The sequence below is a fragment of the Budorcas taxicolor genome, chromosome 10 (genome assembly GCF_023091745.1).
Source record: "Budorcas taxicolor isolate Tak-1 chromosome 10, Takin1.1, whole genome shotgun sequence".
NCBI classification, from domain to species: Eukaryota; Metazoa; Chordata; class Mammalia; order Artiodactyla; family Bovidae; genus Budorcas; species Budorcas taxicolor.
The window spans coordinates 22981997-23000127 of record NC_068919.1 but is presented as its reverse complement, the minus strand read 5'-3'; the positions used below and the strand labels follow the sequence as shown (position 1 = coordinate 23000127).

At 41.0% G+C, this 18131-nt stretch overlaps 1 gene segment (V, D, J or C); it reads left to right on the top strand.

Annotated features, from left to right (window-relative positions):
• The first annotated feature begins 9805 nt into the window (after positions 1-9805).
• LOC128054674 (T cell receptor alpha variable 22-like) lies at positions 9806-10493 on the top strand. The segment is given in 2 exon segments: positions 9806-9866; positions 10075-10493. Coding segments are annotated over 2 exon segments (471 nt in total).
• The last annotated feature ends 7638 nt before the right edge of the window (positions 10494-18131 follow it).

The window sequence follows — 18131 nt, the reverse complement described above, 5'->3', positions numbered from 1 at the left end:
CAGTTTTGTTTTTTAAAAAAATTAGACAATTTTAGGTAGTGATAAGCACTTTAAAGACATTACAAAACTGTGTTAAGATAGAGAGTGACTCTTGGGATGAGGAAAGGCATCAGCCCTAAGCAGGGTATGGAGGGAGGGCTCCACTCTGACACTTACTCTGCAACAGTATGCCAGGCTTCCCTGTCCATCATCAACCCCCAGAGCTCATGTCCATAGAGTTGGTAATGCCATGCAACCATCTCATCCTCTGTCACCCCTTCTCTTCCTGCCTTCAATTTTTCCCAGCATCAGAGTGTTTTCTAAAAAGTCAGTTCTTCACATCAGGTGGCCAAAATATCAGGAGCTTCAGCTTCAGCATCAGTCCTTCCAATGAATGTTCAGGACTGATTTTTTTTTGCGATTGACTGGTTTGATCTCTTTGTAGTGCAAGGGACTCTCGTGAATCTTCTCCAATAGTTTAGCCATTAAACAAAGTCGAGGACCTTCAGATCACCCCCCACCCCAAGGACTGTGTGTAACCTTCTGAGCCATGTTCTTTGAGCTGTTTTGCAGAATCTGAAATCCCTACCAAGTGGAAGAAGTTACCTGTATGTGCTCACAAGCACTAGACCTCAGACTGTGCATGTTCGTCGCTCAGTCATGTCCAACTCTTTGCGATCTCATGAGCTGTAGCTGCCAGGGTCCACTGTCCATGGAATTCTCCAGGCAAGAATACTGGAGTGGGTTGCCATTTCCTTCTCCAGGGATCAAACCTGGGGCTCTTGAATAGCAGGTGGATGCTTTATTGTCTCAGCTACTCTGGAAGCACCAGATCTCAGACTGATTGGAAACAAAAGGTTGATTGTGCTGACTCCTGATTAACTCACCAGCAAGGAATCAGAAGAAAGTCCACAAGCTGATTATGAACCCCATAACTCCCTTCCCTCATCTTATCTTTAAAACATTTTCCCCACAGCCATCTGGGAATTCTAGGATTTTGAGTCCTGGCTGCATGGATTACTTGCTTGGTGCCTTGTGATAAACTGCATTTTGCTACACTGCAACCCACATGAGCAAGTGGGCCCTGGAATGGTTCAGCAATAACTGTTGTTGTTTAGTCATTAAATCATGTCTGACTTTTTTGTGAGCCAGTGGACTGTAGCCTGCCAGGGTCTGCTATCAACAGGATTTCCTAGGCAGGAGTACTCGAGTGGGTTGCCATTTCCTTCTCCATGGTATCTCCCTGACCCAGTGATTGAACTCATGTCTCCTGCTTTGCAGGTGGATTCTTTACCAGTGAGCCACCTGGGAAGCTAATATATATGTGTGTGTAGTGCAAAAAAAGTATTTCTAGAGTTCACACTACTCAAACTCTAAAATAAAAGATTAAGTTGGACTCATTTTGATTTGTTTATCTAGATTGTCAACACTTTTACCTTATAAGCCACTTCAGGCAGATTTATTTAATTTATCTAGTGGTCAATTGGCTTGGCCTCTACTTCAGATAATTACAATAGCTTTAGATTTCTGGATTCTGCCATATTAGTTGAAGGAATGCTTCCTGCTGTTGGAGGCCTATACTTCCTGGTTGGGACACAGATCCTCCAATGTGTGGGTAAATTTATCAAGGAATTAGTAGTCTCATCAGAAATAAGCTCCATAGCAAATGAGTTTTCTGAATGGTGTAGTCATGTCCTCACAATCCTTTCCTCTAGTGGGCTGATTGCTGTGATCTGGAGAAAAGAAAAAGGAAATCGATTTGTGGTGACTTCTGTGTGTCAGGGCTTCACAGGTGGTGCTAGTTGGTAAAGAACTGGCCTGCCAATGCAGGAGACATAAGAGACGTGGGTTCAATCCTTGGGTCAGGGTTTAGACGTGAGTTCGATCCATGGAGGAGGGCATGGTAACCCACTCTGGTATTCTTGCCCGGAAAATCCCATTTACAGTAGAGCCTTCAGTCAATGGGTTGCAAATAGTCAGACACAACTGAGCCACTAACGCTACATTACACTGCTGTTAGTCTAGCATCCCCTCCCCAAACATACATTTATACTTCTAAATAGAAGACATTAATGAGACTTTTCAGATATTCCTTTATTAACCATAACTGCATCTCTTTTCTTAGGAAGGTAAGTCAGGAGTTAGCTGTTGAGACCTTCCAATCCTGTTTTTCTTTTCAGAACATGACTTAAGTTTCAGTATTCATGAGCTTCTCTGGTGGCACAAACAATGATGAATATACCTGCAATGAGAGAGACCTGGGTTTGACCTCTGAGTTGGGAGGATCCCCTGGAGGAGGGCATGGCAAGTCTCCCCAGTATTCTTGCTTGCAGAATCCCCACGGACAGAGAGGCCTGGCGGGCTACAGTCCATGGGGTCAAGAGTCGGGCACGGCTGAGCGAGTGAGCACACAGGCGGAAGGCACGGCTCTGTTTCTAGCCCCTGCCCCATACTGCTTAGGTGAGAGGAGACGAGGCGGTTAGACAGCATCACTGGGTCAATGGACACGAATATGAGCAAACTCCGGGGCATAGTGGAGGACAGAGGACGTTAGTGTGCTTGGGGCCACAAACAGTCGACTTAGCGACTGAACAGCAGCCATGCTGTTTCCTTTGCTTATTTCGGTTGTTCACTGGAAAGAAGGTTTGCAGTCAATCTGCAGTACCAGAGTCCAAGAAGTAGATTCAGATTCTGAACAGTCTTAATTAATGCTATCCTGTACTAATAAATTTTATTTATTTATCCTGTACTAATAAATTTTATGCATTTTATTTTACCAACTACATATTAAGCTCACAGATAATGTTGCTTTTGTAATTTTCAAAGGTCCTAGGGAAATTGTGGGCCCCAAATCACTGTTTAAATAAATATGTGCATGTTGAATTAAACTAACATTCTTCCTGGACTGTAACAGACAAGACAGAACAAAATTCTTATTTATTTTTAAGCAACTCTATTGAGGTATAAGTGACATTCCCTAATATTCATCCATTTTGAATTTCCAGTTTAATAATTTTTAATAAATAATCCTTCATCCCCAATTATAGTTGTTATTTATTTCCACGCTTGGCCCCACAACAACCACTGACCACATTTGTAACTTTATAAGTTCCTTTCATGAATATTTCACATACATGAAGTCATTCAATATGTACTCTTGTGTCTGGCTATTATTCCTTAACATAATTAAAAAATTATTTATCTTGTAACATACATTAGTATTTCACTCATATTTATTGATGGATAGCAATTCACTGGCAAATGAATTACATTTCATTTATCCATTCACCAGATGTTGCACATTTTGGTGCTATTAGGAAGAATAACCACAAAGTAGGTTCCCAGTATTTCTAGAATATACTTTCACTGACACGTCACATTTACTGACTATCACAAATGTAGGTGGTGTGGCAGATTCCAAACACTATAGACTACTTAGCCAGATAGACATGTGCTGTGATTCTTACTATGCCACCTACCATATGTGTGATCTCAAGTTAGTTACTTGATTTCTTTCAGCTTTAGTTTTCTTGTTTGTAAGTTGGAAATAGTATCTCTATTGCATAACTTTTCTATTAGAATGGTGTGCACAAACATAATTTAACACATAGCATTTGTGCACATTTATAAATTGGGATTTGAAAGTTTATAAATTTTATCGAAATTTTATGTAAAAGATTCCTAACCAAAGTGTGTTTCCTTCCACATTTGCAATTCCAATCTCTCTCAAGTTGAATAATAGCAGCCCATCAGAAGGCAACCCAGCTCTGAAAGGTTTAGGCTCTCTTTGCATTATGAGTTCGTGAGAGATATCCTTAATGTTTGTGAAGGTCTCAAGAAAGCAGTGTTTAATCCCTCCTTCAGCCACAGGAAATTGATTCTAGGGCAGAAATGGTGTATTTCTAGCACATGTATGTATTATCCTCTCTGATTGGCTGGGCAACCAGATGCAGAATCGTATTACCTGAAGCAGAATGTTCCACAGGTCTAGGTTGTACAACTTTCCATGTTGAGGATACTTGCTCAGGATAAATGGAGAGGAGAACTTTTCTAGCCTCATTGCTGATCCTGTGGCTTCATCTAAGTCCAGGGGCTGCTGAAGACATTCTGAGCAGTCAGGGAGGTGATGAAGAAGGTGGGGGACGCAGTCAGGCACCTCCAGGTTCTAATATCTGGGGATGTGAAGATGAGGAATACTCTGTAGATAAATTATTTTCTATGTCTGACCTGCCTTTCTGAACAGCAGTGAGCAGCCTCTTGACTGTGAAACAGCATCCTCCTTCACTGTGTTCAGGAAGGAAAGAGTCCCAATTTCACCTGCAGTTCCCTTTCCAGCTCTTTCTATGCTTTACACTAGTACAGATGTTCCATTCAGTTCAGTTCAGTCACTCAGTTGTGTCCGACTCTTTGCGACCCCATGAACCACAGCACGCTAGGCCTCCTTGTCTATCACCAGTACCTGGAGTCCACCCAAACCCATGTCCATCGAGTCGGTGATGCCATCCAACCATCTCATCCTCTGTTATCCCCTTCTCCTCCTGCCCTCAATCTTTCCCAACATCAGGGTCTTTTCAAATGAGTCAGCTCTTTGCATCAGGTGGCCAAAGTATTGGGGTTTCAGCTTCAACATCAGTCCTTCCAATGAATACCCAGGACTGATTTCCTTTAGGATGGACTGGTTGGATCTCCTCACAGTCCAAGGGACTCTCAAGTGTCTCCTCCAACACCACAGTTCAAGAGCATCAATTCTTCGGTGTTCAGCTTTCTTTACAGTCCAACTCTCACATCCATACATGACCACTGAAAAAACCATAGCCTTGACTAGATGGACATTTGTTGGCAAAGTAATGACTCTGCTTTTTAATATGCCGTCTAGTTTGGTCATAAATTTCTTTCCAAGGAGTAAGCATCTTTTAATTTCATTGCTGCAGATGGAAACCTGCAAAAAGCCCCCAAGAACCTGTTTGTAGTGAGTGTAAGTGGGGATGAAAAAGAGCAAGGACAAGTGAGAGTCACTCTGAATACTAAGGAGGGCTACAGCTCCCTGTATATCAGAGGACTCAAGACTCAGCCACATACCTCTGTGCCTCCACAGTGCCGCTAAGCCCCCTGCAGCCCATCCCCAAAGCCTTGCCTGCTGCTACTCTGGGGCCAGGGTTGAGGAAGAGCCATGTGTGGATTGGAAAAGGGAAATTCAATGAACTACAGTGTTTTTAGTAATCAGGAGGAAGTGGAAACATAGATTAACAGGCATTTCAGTCACTGTAGTTCCCTCAACTAACTAGACGGTACTGTATCACTAACCTTGACTCCCACCAGTATATTGGCCATATCATTGAGTCATATCTCTAGCCTCTTTTCCCATGATTTAAAGTGCATGATTTAAAGTTCCAAAGAATAGCAAGAAGAGATAAGAAAGCATTCTTCAGCAATCAATGCAAAGAAATAGAGGAAAACAACAGAATGGGAAAGACTAGAGATCTCTTCAAGAAAATTAGAGATATCAAGGGAACATTTCATGCAAAGATGGGCTCGATAAAGGACAGAAATGGTATGGCCCTAACAGAAGCAGAAGATATTAAGAAGAGGTGGCAAGAATACACAGAAGAACTGTACAAAAAAGATCTTCAAGACCAAGATAATCACGATGGTGTGACCACTCACCTAGAGTCAGACATCCTGGAATGGGAAGTCAAGTGGGCCTTAGAAAGCATCACTATGAACAAAGCTAGTGGAGGTGATGGAATTCCAGTTGAGCTATTTCAAATCCTGAAAGATGATGTGCTGCACTCAATATGCCAGCAAATTTGGACAACTCAGCAGTGGCCACAGGACTGGAAAAGGTCAGTTTTCATTCCAATTCCAAAGAAAGGCAATGCCAAAGAATACTCCAACTACCGCACAATTGCACTCATCTCACATGACAGTAAAGTAATGCTTAAAATTCTCCAAGCCAGGCTTTAGCAATACGTGAACCGTGAACTTCCTGATGTTCAAGCTGGTTTTAGAAAAGGCAGAGGAACCAGAGATCAAATTGCCAACATCTGCTGGATCATGGGAAAAGCAAGAGAGTTCCAGAAAAACATCTATTTCTGCTTTACTGACTATGCCAAAGCCTTTGACTATGTAGATCACAATAAACTGTGGACAATTCTGAAAGAGATGGGAATACCAGACCACCTGACCTGCCTCTTGAGAAACTTATATGCAGGTCAGGAAGCAACAGTTAGAACTGGACATGGAACAACAGACTGGTTCCAAATAGGAAAAGGAGTACGTCATGGCTGTATATTGTCACCCTGCTTATTTAACTTCTATGCAGAGTACATCATGAGAAACGCTGGGCTGGAAGAAGCACAAGCTGGAATCAAGATTGCTGGGAGAAATTTCAATAACCTCAGATATGCAGATGACACCACCTTTATGGCAGAAAGTGAAGAGGAACTAAAAAGCCTCTTGATGAAAGTGAAAGAGGAAAGTGAAAGAGCTGGCTTAAAGCTCAATATTCAGAAAATGAAGATCATGGCATCTCGTCCCATCACTTCATGGGAAATAGATGGGGAAACTGTGGAAACAGTGTCAGACTTAATTTTTTGGGCTCCAAAATCACTGCAGAAGGTGATTGCAGCCATGAAATTAAAAGACACTTACTCCTTGGAAGGAAAGTTATGACCACACTAGACAGCATATTGAAAAGACATTCCTTTGACAACAAAGGTCCATCTAGTCAAGGCTATGGTTTTTCCAGTGGTCATGTATGGATGTGAGAGTTTAACCATAAATTCTGAGCACTGAAAAACTGATGCTTTTGCATTTTGATGCTGGAGAAGACTCTTGAGAGTCCTTGGACAGCATGGAGATAAAACCCGTCAATTCTAAAGGAAATCAACCCTGAATATTGTTCGGAAGACTGCTGCTGAAGCTCCAATAAACTTTGGCCATGTGATGCGAAGAGCCAACTCATTGGAAAAGAACCTGATGCTGGGATAGATGGAGGGCGGGAGAAGATGGTGACAGAGGATGAGATAGTTGGATGGCTTCACTGACTCAATGAACATGAATTTGCACAAACTCTGGGAGATAGTGAAGGACAGGGAAGCCTGGCATGCTGCAGTCTGTGGGGCCTCAAAGAGTCTGACACAACTTAGTGACTAAACAACAACAACTTAATACGCAAACCCCTGAAAACACTCATCAAATTAAAATGGGAAGAGATTCAACCCTGGTGAGAATGGGGAGGAAATACGGCATAAAAGCTTCAAGATGGGAATCTTTCCAGTTGTCCTCCAGGGGTGATGTTGCATAAACTGGAAATGTCACCTCCAACAAAAGTTCCATTTCACTCCTATGAGCTTCTGTATCTCTCAGCTCGCTGAGCTACACATTTGAACAGGCTTAACACCAGGAGCAGTCATTGTCAAGGAAGCATTTCATCCTGATAGTCACTATAATTTGCTTGAACAGGGATCTTTGAATCTCAGATTTCTCTGTAATAGGACTTAGCACACTCTGGCACATTCCTTCCTGCTCCTCAGGGGAGATCTTCCACGATACAGCTCTTAGCTTCCTTTCTGCACAGTCTCATGTTCTTCACCATCTTCTCCTGTTGGGAATGCTCTTCACAGGGAATCACTAACACTATATTCCATGCGCCTGCCTCTAAAGAACCAACACAATTCTGGTTGAAATCTGAATAGAGACACTGTCTCATTATAAGTAGGTCTGTCCTGGTTTCATTGATTTAGCATTAATGTTGCAGGAAGAACTGCAGGCCAGTCAGTGACCCACCTGACAGCCACCTCACTGGCTCTAAAGGGACTTCCTGAAGTGGGGTGCAACTACTCCTGCCTCTAGTGGACTTCCTTATCTCTTCTTGTATGTCCAGACATAGAATATGAAAGAAAAAAAGGTTTTGTTTATCCAGTGGTCCCCTATAACAGGCATTCTAGGTTAAACACATTTTTGTGGCAAAGTTCCAAGTGACCCACTCTGATTGCCCCTCTCCTCTTTTCCTTCTTCTAATTCTGTTTCTCTAGTATCTACTGTGTGCCCAATAATAATAATAATTATTTTTATTTTTCTACCCTATTTCTCACAGTTCCTTTTGTTAACATTTGCAACATTCTCGAATTGTTCATCTAATCCCAGATCACTTCAGTTTTACTTCAGTGAAAATATACAAGTCCTCATTTTCTTGTTTTTTTTTTTTTGCCTGACTTGTGTTTTTATTTATTTATTTATTTTAAAATATAAATTTATTTATTTACTTTACAATAAATATCGTATTGGTTTTGCCACACATCAACATGAATCTGCCACAAGTATACACGTGTTCCCCATCCTGAACCCCCCTCCCTCCTCCCTCCCTGTACCATCCCTCAAGTCCTCATTTTCCATCCCTTTTATCTCTAAATCCATAATAGGGAACCATTATTATTCATAGACTCCAAGAAAAACACAGACTTGATTTTCATGTTTTAAAAAATACTTAGTTCTTTTAAAATAACCTACTAGAGGTAAAAAGCAGAATACAAATAACAATAATCAACAATTAAAATGTATTTGCTGCTGCTGCTAAGTTACTTCAGTCGTGTCTGACTCTGTGCAACCTCATAGACAGCAGCCCACCAGGTTCCCCTGTCCCTGGGACTCTCCAGGCAAGAACACTGGAGTGGGTTGCCAGTTCCTTCTCCAATGCATGAACGTGAAAAGTGAAAGTGAAGTCACTCAGTCGTGTCCAACTTTCAGCGACCGCATGGACTGCAGCCTTCCAGGGTCCTCCTTCCATGGGATTTTTCAGGCAAGAGTACTGGAGTGAGGTACCATTGCCTTCTCCATAAAATGTATTTAGTGTAAAACAAATAGTGAGAAGGTGCGATATAACAGATGGAGCCCACACTGGTGCTCTGTGAGGAACTAGAGGGTTGGGATGGGAAAGGGGAGGAAGTCTCAAGAAGGATGGTCTATATATGTATATATAACCATGACTGATTTGCATTGTTGTATCGCAGAAGCTAACACAACAATGTAAAGCAATATCCTCTAATTAAAAAAAAAATAGTAAAGTAAATAAAATGATGTATTTAAACCTGAAATTTTATTAAAAAAATTTTAAATTATATGTTTTAATAAAAATAAAACAATTTGCAATTCTAATTTCAATGCCCATCTAGAGACTAAAAACAATATAACTCTTTAAGTAGGTTCAGTCTGCTTAATATTGCAAAGTGTTCCAGCCAAGACTGCTATGAATACTGTGCTGATTCGTGAGCACCCTTCAGAATCACAGGGGAGTACACAGGAGATGCAAAAAAAAAAAAAAGGATCCTAAGAACTCCTGAGAAATAATAAAATCATTATGCAAGAATTTTCTCCATCCATGCCATCTGAGACTAAAATTATGGCAACCCCACTCCAGTGTTCTTGCCTGGAGAATCCCAGGGACGGGGGAGCCTGGTGGGCTGCCGTCTATGGGGTCGCACAGAGTCGGACACGACTGATGTGACTTAGCAGCAGCAGCAGCTTCCCTAAAATCCTCCACAAATTCCAAATCAGAGTCTGCCTTCTTCGCAATGTTCCTAGAAATGCCCCTCAAGTCCTAAAATAATGACCTTTCTATTTCCCACTCTCCTCACTCCTCTCCAGCCCATTCTGAATTGGTTGAGGTGGGAGGGCAGGGCTTCCTATCACAAAGTGAGGGCATGAACAGGACTTGTTGGGTGAGCTGACTGGCTGCAGGAGCAGGAACAGTTTCATAACAGCTTATGACACACCCCCCTTCGGGTTTAGTGAAGTATCTTACAGTGAAAATGTCTCAGTAAGAAGAGGCAGCGTCATGAAGAGGTTAGCAGGCACTGTGCTGGGGCTTTTGTTTGCCCAGGTTTGCTGTAAGTTGGCGCTGCCCCAGAGGGGCATCTGAAGGACTGAGCAGCTGCTGTATCATTAAGGGAGGGAGAGGAACTGACAAGTCCTGCAGACTTTCTATCCTTCTCATCATCTATGGGAGTTGTGTGTATGGGGGCGGGGGGGGTCACTTTCAAGGTTTTGTCAGAGTTACAATGACCCTCTCCTGTGACTGTTTCTGTTTCTCATCAGGTGTGCAAGGGCTGGATGTGGCGCAGAGTCCCCCAGCCCTGAGTCTCCAGGAGGGAGCCAGCCACGTGCTGAGGTGCAATTTTTCTGCCTCTGTGAACAATGTACAGTGGTATCTTCAGAACCCCAGCGGCCGCCTCATTCACCTAATTTACATTCCTTCAGGAACAAAGCAGGATGGAAGATTAAATGCCACAACAATCCCTACAGAGCGCCGCAGCTCACTGCACATTTCCTCTTCGCAGACCACAGACTCGGGCACTTACTTCTGTGCTGTGCAGTACAGTGCTCCCCAGGCACCTGCAGCCTCTACACAAACCCTCTGCGGGGCTCAGCCCCTCTCCAGGCACAGTCACACCGTGAAGCCACCACAGGGCATTTGCAGTGTTGATTATTTCTTACCTACACTGGTACAGTTTTAATCACAGACACTTTTTGGCCCTACAGATTATGAACTTTGGTCTTTATCTTCCTTTCTCAATCTATATTTCCTTCTGCACTAGAGACTTCTAACTTGGAACTAGCAGAATAGCTGATAAGAGGACAAAAATAAAATAAATATTTAACCACCGTATGCTGAACTGAAAAATGGTAAAAAGTGAAAAGAATTCAAAGAAAAAAATAACTCCAGTAAAGTTGTTATCCTGATTAGTTAGATGACTCAAGAATGTTCAGATCTGCCTCACCAGAGTGTATCCCAAAGACACTTGCATCATCCCACCCTACAAGTGCAGCAAAGTGAACATCAAAAATAAACCTTACTCAATGTTCAGTATGAACTTGGTAACTTAGAAGAAAATTATTCTGGATGCAAGAAATCTTAAATCCATTTCACTGTCTATGGTCAAGTTCTTGACAGAGTTGATTCCTTCTTGATATGTAAGGGATAATCCATTTCCTTGCCTTTTTTAGCTTTGGAAGGCCAACTAAATTCTTTGATTGGTGACTCCCTCTTGAATCACTAGAACTTCTCGCTTCCCTCACTATAGCTCCTTCCTCTTTTGGAGTCAAATATCTTTATGTCTGTGTCCTATAAAGTATAAAAAAATATTAAACAGAAAGTGAAAGTGAAATCGCTTAGTTGTGTTTGACTCTTTGTGACCCCATGGACTGTAGCCTACCAGGCTCCTCCATCCATGGGATTTTCCAGGCAAGAATACTGGAGTGGGTTGCCATTTCCTCCTCCAGGGGATCTTTCTGAACCAGGGATTGAACTCGGGTCTCCTTCATTGTAGGCAGATGCTTTACCATCTGAGCCACCAGGGAAGTGTTGGGAGACAGGGGAAGCTCTCATGACCTGTGGACATAGTGGAGGGCAAAGGGAAGATGAAAGATGCCTCTTATTTCCTGGCAAGGACTCAGCCAATGAAAAGCCATGGACTCGTGTTTACTGTAGCCCTCTCAGCTTCCTTTTTCAATTTACATTATCTTAAATTCTTTTCATCAGTGTCTTACAGTTTTCAGAGTACAGGTCTTTCACTTCATTGGTTAAATTTATTCCTAGATACTTTTGATTTTTTTTTATTCAACTAGAAATTGGATTGTATTCTTAAATTCTCTTTCTGATAGCTACTATTAGTGTATAGAAATGCAACAGATTTCTGTATATTAACCTTGTATCCTGCAACTTGTAATTAACTTTGTTGATTGTTTCTATTAGTTTTTTAGCATCTTTACAGTGTTCTGTATGGTGTAGCATGCTGTCTGTAATTAGAGACAGTTTACATCTTTCTTTACAACTTGAAAGAAAGTAAAAGTGAAGTCTCTCAGTCGTGTTGGCTCTTTGCGACCCCGTGGACTGTAGCCCACTAGGCTCCTCCGTTCATGGGATTCTCCAGGCAAGAATACTGGAGTGGGTTGCCATTTCCTTCTCCAGGGGATCTTCCCGACCCAGGGATCGAACCCAGGTCTCCCACATTGCAGGCAGATGCTTTAACCTCTGAGCCACCAGGGAAGCCCCTTTACAATTTGGATGCCAATTATTTCTTTTTCCTGTCTGGTTACTGAGGCTAGGACTTCCAGTACTATGTTAAATAGAAATGGTGAGAGTTGCATCCTTGTCTTGTGACTGATATTAGAGAAAAAGATTTAGTTTTTCACCATTTAATATGATGTCAGCTATAGATTTGTAACAAAATATCTTTATTATTTTGAGTCATGCTCTCTTTCTACCAAATATGTTGACAGTTTTTATCATGAATGTTAAATCTTGTCAAAATCTTTGTCTGCATCTATTGACATAGTCATGTAATTTTTATCCTTTATTCTGTTAACATGGTATATCATCTTGCTCGATTTGTGGATTGTGAACCATCTTTGCACACCTGAAATAAATCTCTCTTGATCATGATGCATGATTTTTTTCATGTTTTGTTGAATTTAGTTTGCTACTCTTTTGTTAAGAATTTTTGTGTCTATATTCATCAGCAATATTGGCCTGAATTTTCTTTTTTGTAGCCTCTTTGTCTGGTTTTGGTATCAGAATATTGTAGGCCTCAGTGAATGAGATTGAGAGCATTTCCTCATGTTTGATTTTTACAAATAATTTGTAAAGTGTGGGTACTAATTTTTGTTTAAATATTCAGTTGAATTTCTTTTTGAAGCATATGGCCCTGGATTTCTGTTTCTCAGGAGTTTTTTGATTACTGGTTCAACTTCAATACTAGTAATTGGTCTGTTCAAATTTTCTTTTTCTTTCACATTCAGTCTTGGAAGACTGTGTGTGTCCAGAAATTGATCTGTTTCTTTTACAGTCATATTTTTAGATTCCAGGAATTAGGACTTGAATAACTTTGGGAGTCCTTATTCAGGCCACCACATTTATTACAGCAACTCTGTATATCCATTTTCCACCACACTGGCACTTGCTGTTGTCTGCTTGTTTATTTGCCTAGTGACTTGACTATTTCAGTTAAGTTCATCTTTCCCACACTGTGCAGCCTATGATGTTGTTCCTCAGAGGATATAGTCTTGGGTACATTCTTAGACATCCTGATGCGGTAGTGGGTTAACAAGGCTCTTTGACAGTCGTTTTCTCTAACTGCTATGTTAAAGTATTGCTTCTGTTTGTCTTATACCTAGGCAATAGACTCCATTAATTGCTGGCTGATTTTTTTCAACAATGCTAGAAGGCAATGGCACCCCACTCCACTACTCTTGCCTGGAAAATCCCATAGATGGAGGAGCCTGGCAGGCTGCAGTCCATGCGGTTGCGAAGAGTCAGGCACGACTGAGAAACTTCACTTTCGCTTTTCAATTTCATGCATTGGAGAAGGAAATGGCAACCCACTCCAGTGTTCTGGCCTGGAGAATCCCAGGGACAGTGGGCTCCTGTCTATGGGGTCGCACAGAGTCGGACACGACTGAAGTGACTTAGCAGCAGCATGAATGCATAACTTGTTCCCAGGTCTCATCTAATTAAATCAAGCCTGTTTGCAGAGACAGTCTTTGAAACTTTTCTTTGAGGTCTTCTGATCGGAGAGGACTTTCCCTAGCTATCCCCTTTCTTGTACTTTCTGTTAACATTTTTAGTAGTTGTCTATGAATTAACTTGCTGCTGTCAATGAGATGCCAGCCTTCTCTTAATTGTCTACCATAAAAATCTCCATTATTTTCAACACACCCTTAAACTTGGGTTTCCCAATGATGGTATCAATTAAAGTCTTCTCAAAAGGAGACCTCTGTTTTTACAGCTGCTTCTCTGCCTGGACACAACTCCTGAGCCACTGCTCTGGACCTGTAATAAGGGACAGTTGGCTGCTTGTCTCAGAGTGACATCGCTGTGTTATGAGAAGCATGATGGAAGGGAGCAGTACCCTCTTGCCTTCTTGGCTTGCCTTTGCCAGCATGAAATCACCACTCTATGAGCTGGGATGAGAGCAAGAGAACCCAGTATTCTCAGCCTACCATGCCTGACGTAGAACCTCTGTGCTATAAGTGAGGTGAGAAGTGGCCATAGATCTGTCAGCTTTTCTTGTTTGTAACACAGTTTCTGTAACACAGACCTGGGGAGGTAAGAAAGGACAGCAGCCAGCCCCTCTGTAGGAGACATGATAACCCTATACTGCGAGCTGGAGAGAGAAGAAGCCTTGTGTTCTTGATTGTATCCACCTTGAGTAGAACTTCCATCATCTTGAGCTGGGGATGGGGAGTGGGTCATGGTACAACTGCCACAGATTCTTTCTGCTATCATGGAGATTTAGTAGATTTTATGAATAAATGTGTCTCTATTACCTTTTATATGGTGTATAACCTAAAGACTATGTCCAGAGGCTTTAGTTTCTTAAAAATAATTTTCATCTGTTTTAACTGTTTTTTTGGAGAGAGTATCCATAAATCAACTCACAAAGTCATTCTGGAAGGTACAGTCTTTTATTCCCAGTATTAGCACAAATAGAATAGGATTAGACAGAATATAATCAAAAGTTGAGCTTTGCTTTGAGATTCATTGGCTTTCTCCATTGACAAAGAAAGCTGTCTTCTTGTCTTTAGCCTAAACCTGCCACAAATAGAATTCTGCCGTGGATCTCCATGTTAACACAATCATGTTTTCTGAGAGTATTATTATTGAAAAACAAGAATATCATATCTTTTTTAAAACACTAGTTGCACTTAGAGCTATTATCCATAGTATAAAGATTAACAGTCATATCTTCTAAGTTTTGATGCTTCAACAGAAAGCATCATTAGTGTTGGTTTTTATAATATATAATATTAGCATATCAAAGATAGCAAAATTATGAGAAGTAGTGTAATTTTTCACTAATGAAAATGATGGACAAATTATTTAAATACTCTCTGCCTCAGACTCAGACCTCGAGAGGAAGATCCGCCAGGCGCCTCTGCCCGTGGAATCTTCCAGGCAAGAATATTGGACTGGGTTGCCGTTTCCTCCTCCAGGGGATCTTCCTGACCCAGGGACTGAACTGGAGTCTCTCAGGTCTCCTGCGTTGGCAGGCGGCTTCTTTACCACTAGCACCACCTGGGAAGCCCACTGACTAGGGAAAGGGAAAAGGCCAAACAAGAGGAAGGTTTCAGAGGTTCCTGATGTTCTGTCTGCCTGATTTTGTACATATCAGACTATACTGTACCACTTAGACAAAAGAATTGGATAGTCACAGAAATCACTTATTATCTAAGCTGCTGGCAGCAAAACACAAAGAACTTGGGGCTGAGCACAGATGAAGCTCCTGAGAAAAGTTGAGCAAGGTGCCAGCAATGTCTAATATAGCCACTGTGACATTTACTCCTTGGAACAGTCCTGCAGGTTTCACTGCTCTTGCTATGATTCAAGTCAAATTCTCCAATGTTCACGTTTGTCTTTGAACCTTCTTTGCCTATCCATCCAGCCCTCATCTCTTTCTAGCCACGCATACACGTCTTCCCCAGCACTATCCGCTTTAATCTTCACACTGCTCTGCTCCCTAAGTGGTGAAGGACATTTTTTACTCACAAACCCATGTTTCTCTCCTGACCCTGGGTATTTCTTCCCCAACCTTTCCTTCAGACCTCTTACTCTTTGACCCTTGATATTACTTCTCTTATTCACTATATTTTCCAGAATCATCTTCACCATCCAGAGGTGGTGGATTGTTTCATTCTCTCTCTGATAAAATATCAGCAGAAATGGTCATGTGATCTTAATGACATTAGAAGCTGAGGGACATCTGTGATAACGATTTGTGTGAAGGAAGAGACAGAGTATGCAGATGTCTTAAATCTGTACAGATTCATAATTTAAAACTCACTTTTTATACTTCAACCCTTATCAAAAGTATTCTGAGCAACCCAAATGTCAGCTTAGGATCCATGATCACCTTGGAAATATTCCATTTGCCTAATTTATATTTTAGGAAAAGTATAAATTGAACTTGATTGGTTTCCTATTACTTTTTAGGGTCATGTAAAATGTGGACACATCTGAAAGACTGTGTCAAAATTGAAGTTCCATCATGGCGAAAGGGCTATATATTTTCTCTGTTTGGATCCATGACTTTATCTTGTAATGATCTATATTATGCTTCTGTGTATCTTCAATAGACTTTAATTAGTATTTATAATAAAAAAGGAAATATCCCTCTGCACACTAATTTGTAACTTCATGGGAGTCTCTCTCTTTCCCACTGTAAAATAATGTAATCTCCATTAACATATCATGCTGTCCTGATATGTGAGTTTTTCTAGGAGGTGTTAAGAAAAGGAAGAGGTGGAGAGCAGGAGAGAAATTCTAACCTGCTCTTTACCCACGCGTAAGCAGAGTATTTCTGATTCCCAATGAAATTAATTTACAGCAATTCTAGCCTCAATATGGGGAATACTTTCTTTGAGAGAGATAGGTTTAAGTGAAAGCACTTGTAAGAGGATGGGGTCTGTTGAAAGCAGATGTGAACTTAAAGTCAGGGTTCTAGCTGGCTGAGGAGACCAGGAGAGGAACTTGAGTTGTCACTGATCTTTGGTGCCAAGAACAATGGACAAGATTCTGGGAGCATCATTTTTACTTCTGTGGTTTCAATTAGACTGTGGGTTGTGGTGGATGAAAACTAAGATATCTCATTAATTAGGGGGAATGAGAAAATTGGAGAATGGACAAATTCATGCAGACAGGAACTTTAAGAAGGAAATATTCATTTGTGGACCTAATGACTTTTTATCTCTGTAAACAAGGGTGGGTGGACAAGAGAAGGAAAAAAGTGACCAACAGCAGGTGAAACAGATCCCTCAATCATTGATAGTCCAGGAAGGAGAGATTTCCATTCTGAACTGTAGGAGAGGAGTGCATTTGACTACTTCTCACGGTACAGTCAACACCCTGGTAAAGGCCTTGTATTCTTGATAGCCATAGGTTCAGTTATGAATAAAAAGGAAGATGGAAGACTCACAGTTTTCCTCAGTACGAGTGCCAAACAGCTCTCATTGCACATCACAACTTCCCAGCCTGGAGACTCAGCCACCTACTTCTGTGCAGCAGGTGCACGGTGCTCCCCAGGCACCTGCAGCCTGTACCCAGATCTGCAGCTGAGGCTCCAGACACACACTGCCATGTAGATAAATACACAGACACACATTGGTTAGTGCATAAAAAGTCTTAATACATGTAAGAAAACTGAAATTATGTAGAATTTATTCTTTGATTAAATTAGAATTGACCTAAAAAATCAATAGCAAAAATATATCTCTAGAAACTCCCAAATATTTGGAATTTAGGCATTAAACTTTAAAAACCCACTAAATAAATAATTAGTGGGCTATAAGAAAATATTTTGAAAGAAAATACAGTGAGAACACATACATACAAATATTTATGAGATACAGTTAATATTTTACATAGGAGAGGTTTATCCTTTTAAATGCTTATACTGCTAAAGGAAAAGGCTGAGAAAACAATTATGTAAGCTTTCAACAAAAAAAGAAGAAAAATTACAACTAATGTAAACTGAAACAAGAACATGATAAAAAATGTCAAATTGGTAAAATAGAAAATGATAGAAATAACTATGAGATACCAAGTCAATTCTGCTAAAATGATTAATAAAATATACATTCCTAGGTAAAAAAAATCATGGTGAAAAAAGAGAAAGCACAAATTATAACTATAAGGAATGAAAAGTAAGCAATAATACAGATGCTACAGTGTCAATCAGATAGACTCCCTCTGGTGTCCACTTGAAACTATTACAGCATTAATTGGCTGCTGCTGCTGCTGCTGCTGCTAAGTCGCTTCAGTTGTGTCCGACTCTGTGGGACCCCATAGATGGCAGCCCACCAGGCTCCCCGTCCCTGGGATTCTCCAGGCAAGAACACTGGAGTGGGTTGCCATTTCCTTCTCCAGGGCATGAAAGTGAGATTAATTGGTTATACTCCAATATAAAATAAAACGTATAATAAAAATCAAAAAGGATAATAAAATTCATTAACAAGTACATGCTACTGAGTTATCACAAGTGGGGATGTGGAGAAAGTTGGGAAATCTGACTCTTTGGCAAAGGTGCAATGACAATTCAATGGAGGAATGATACAAGCAAATGATTCGGGGACAACTGGATATATTCATAGCCAAGTAA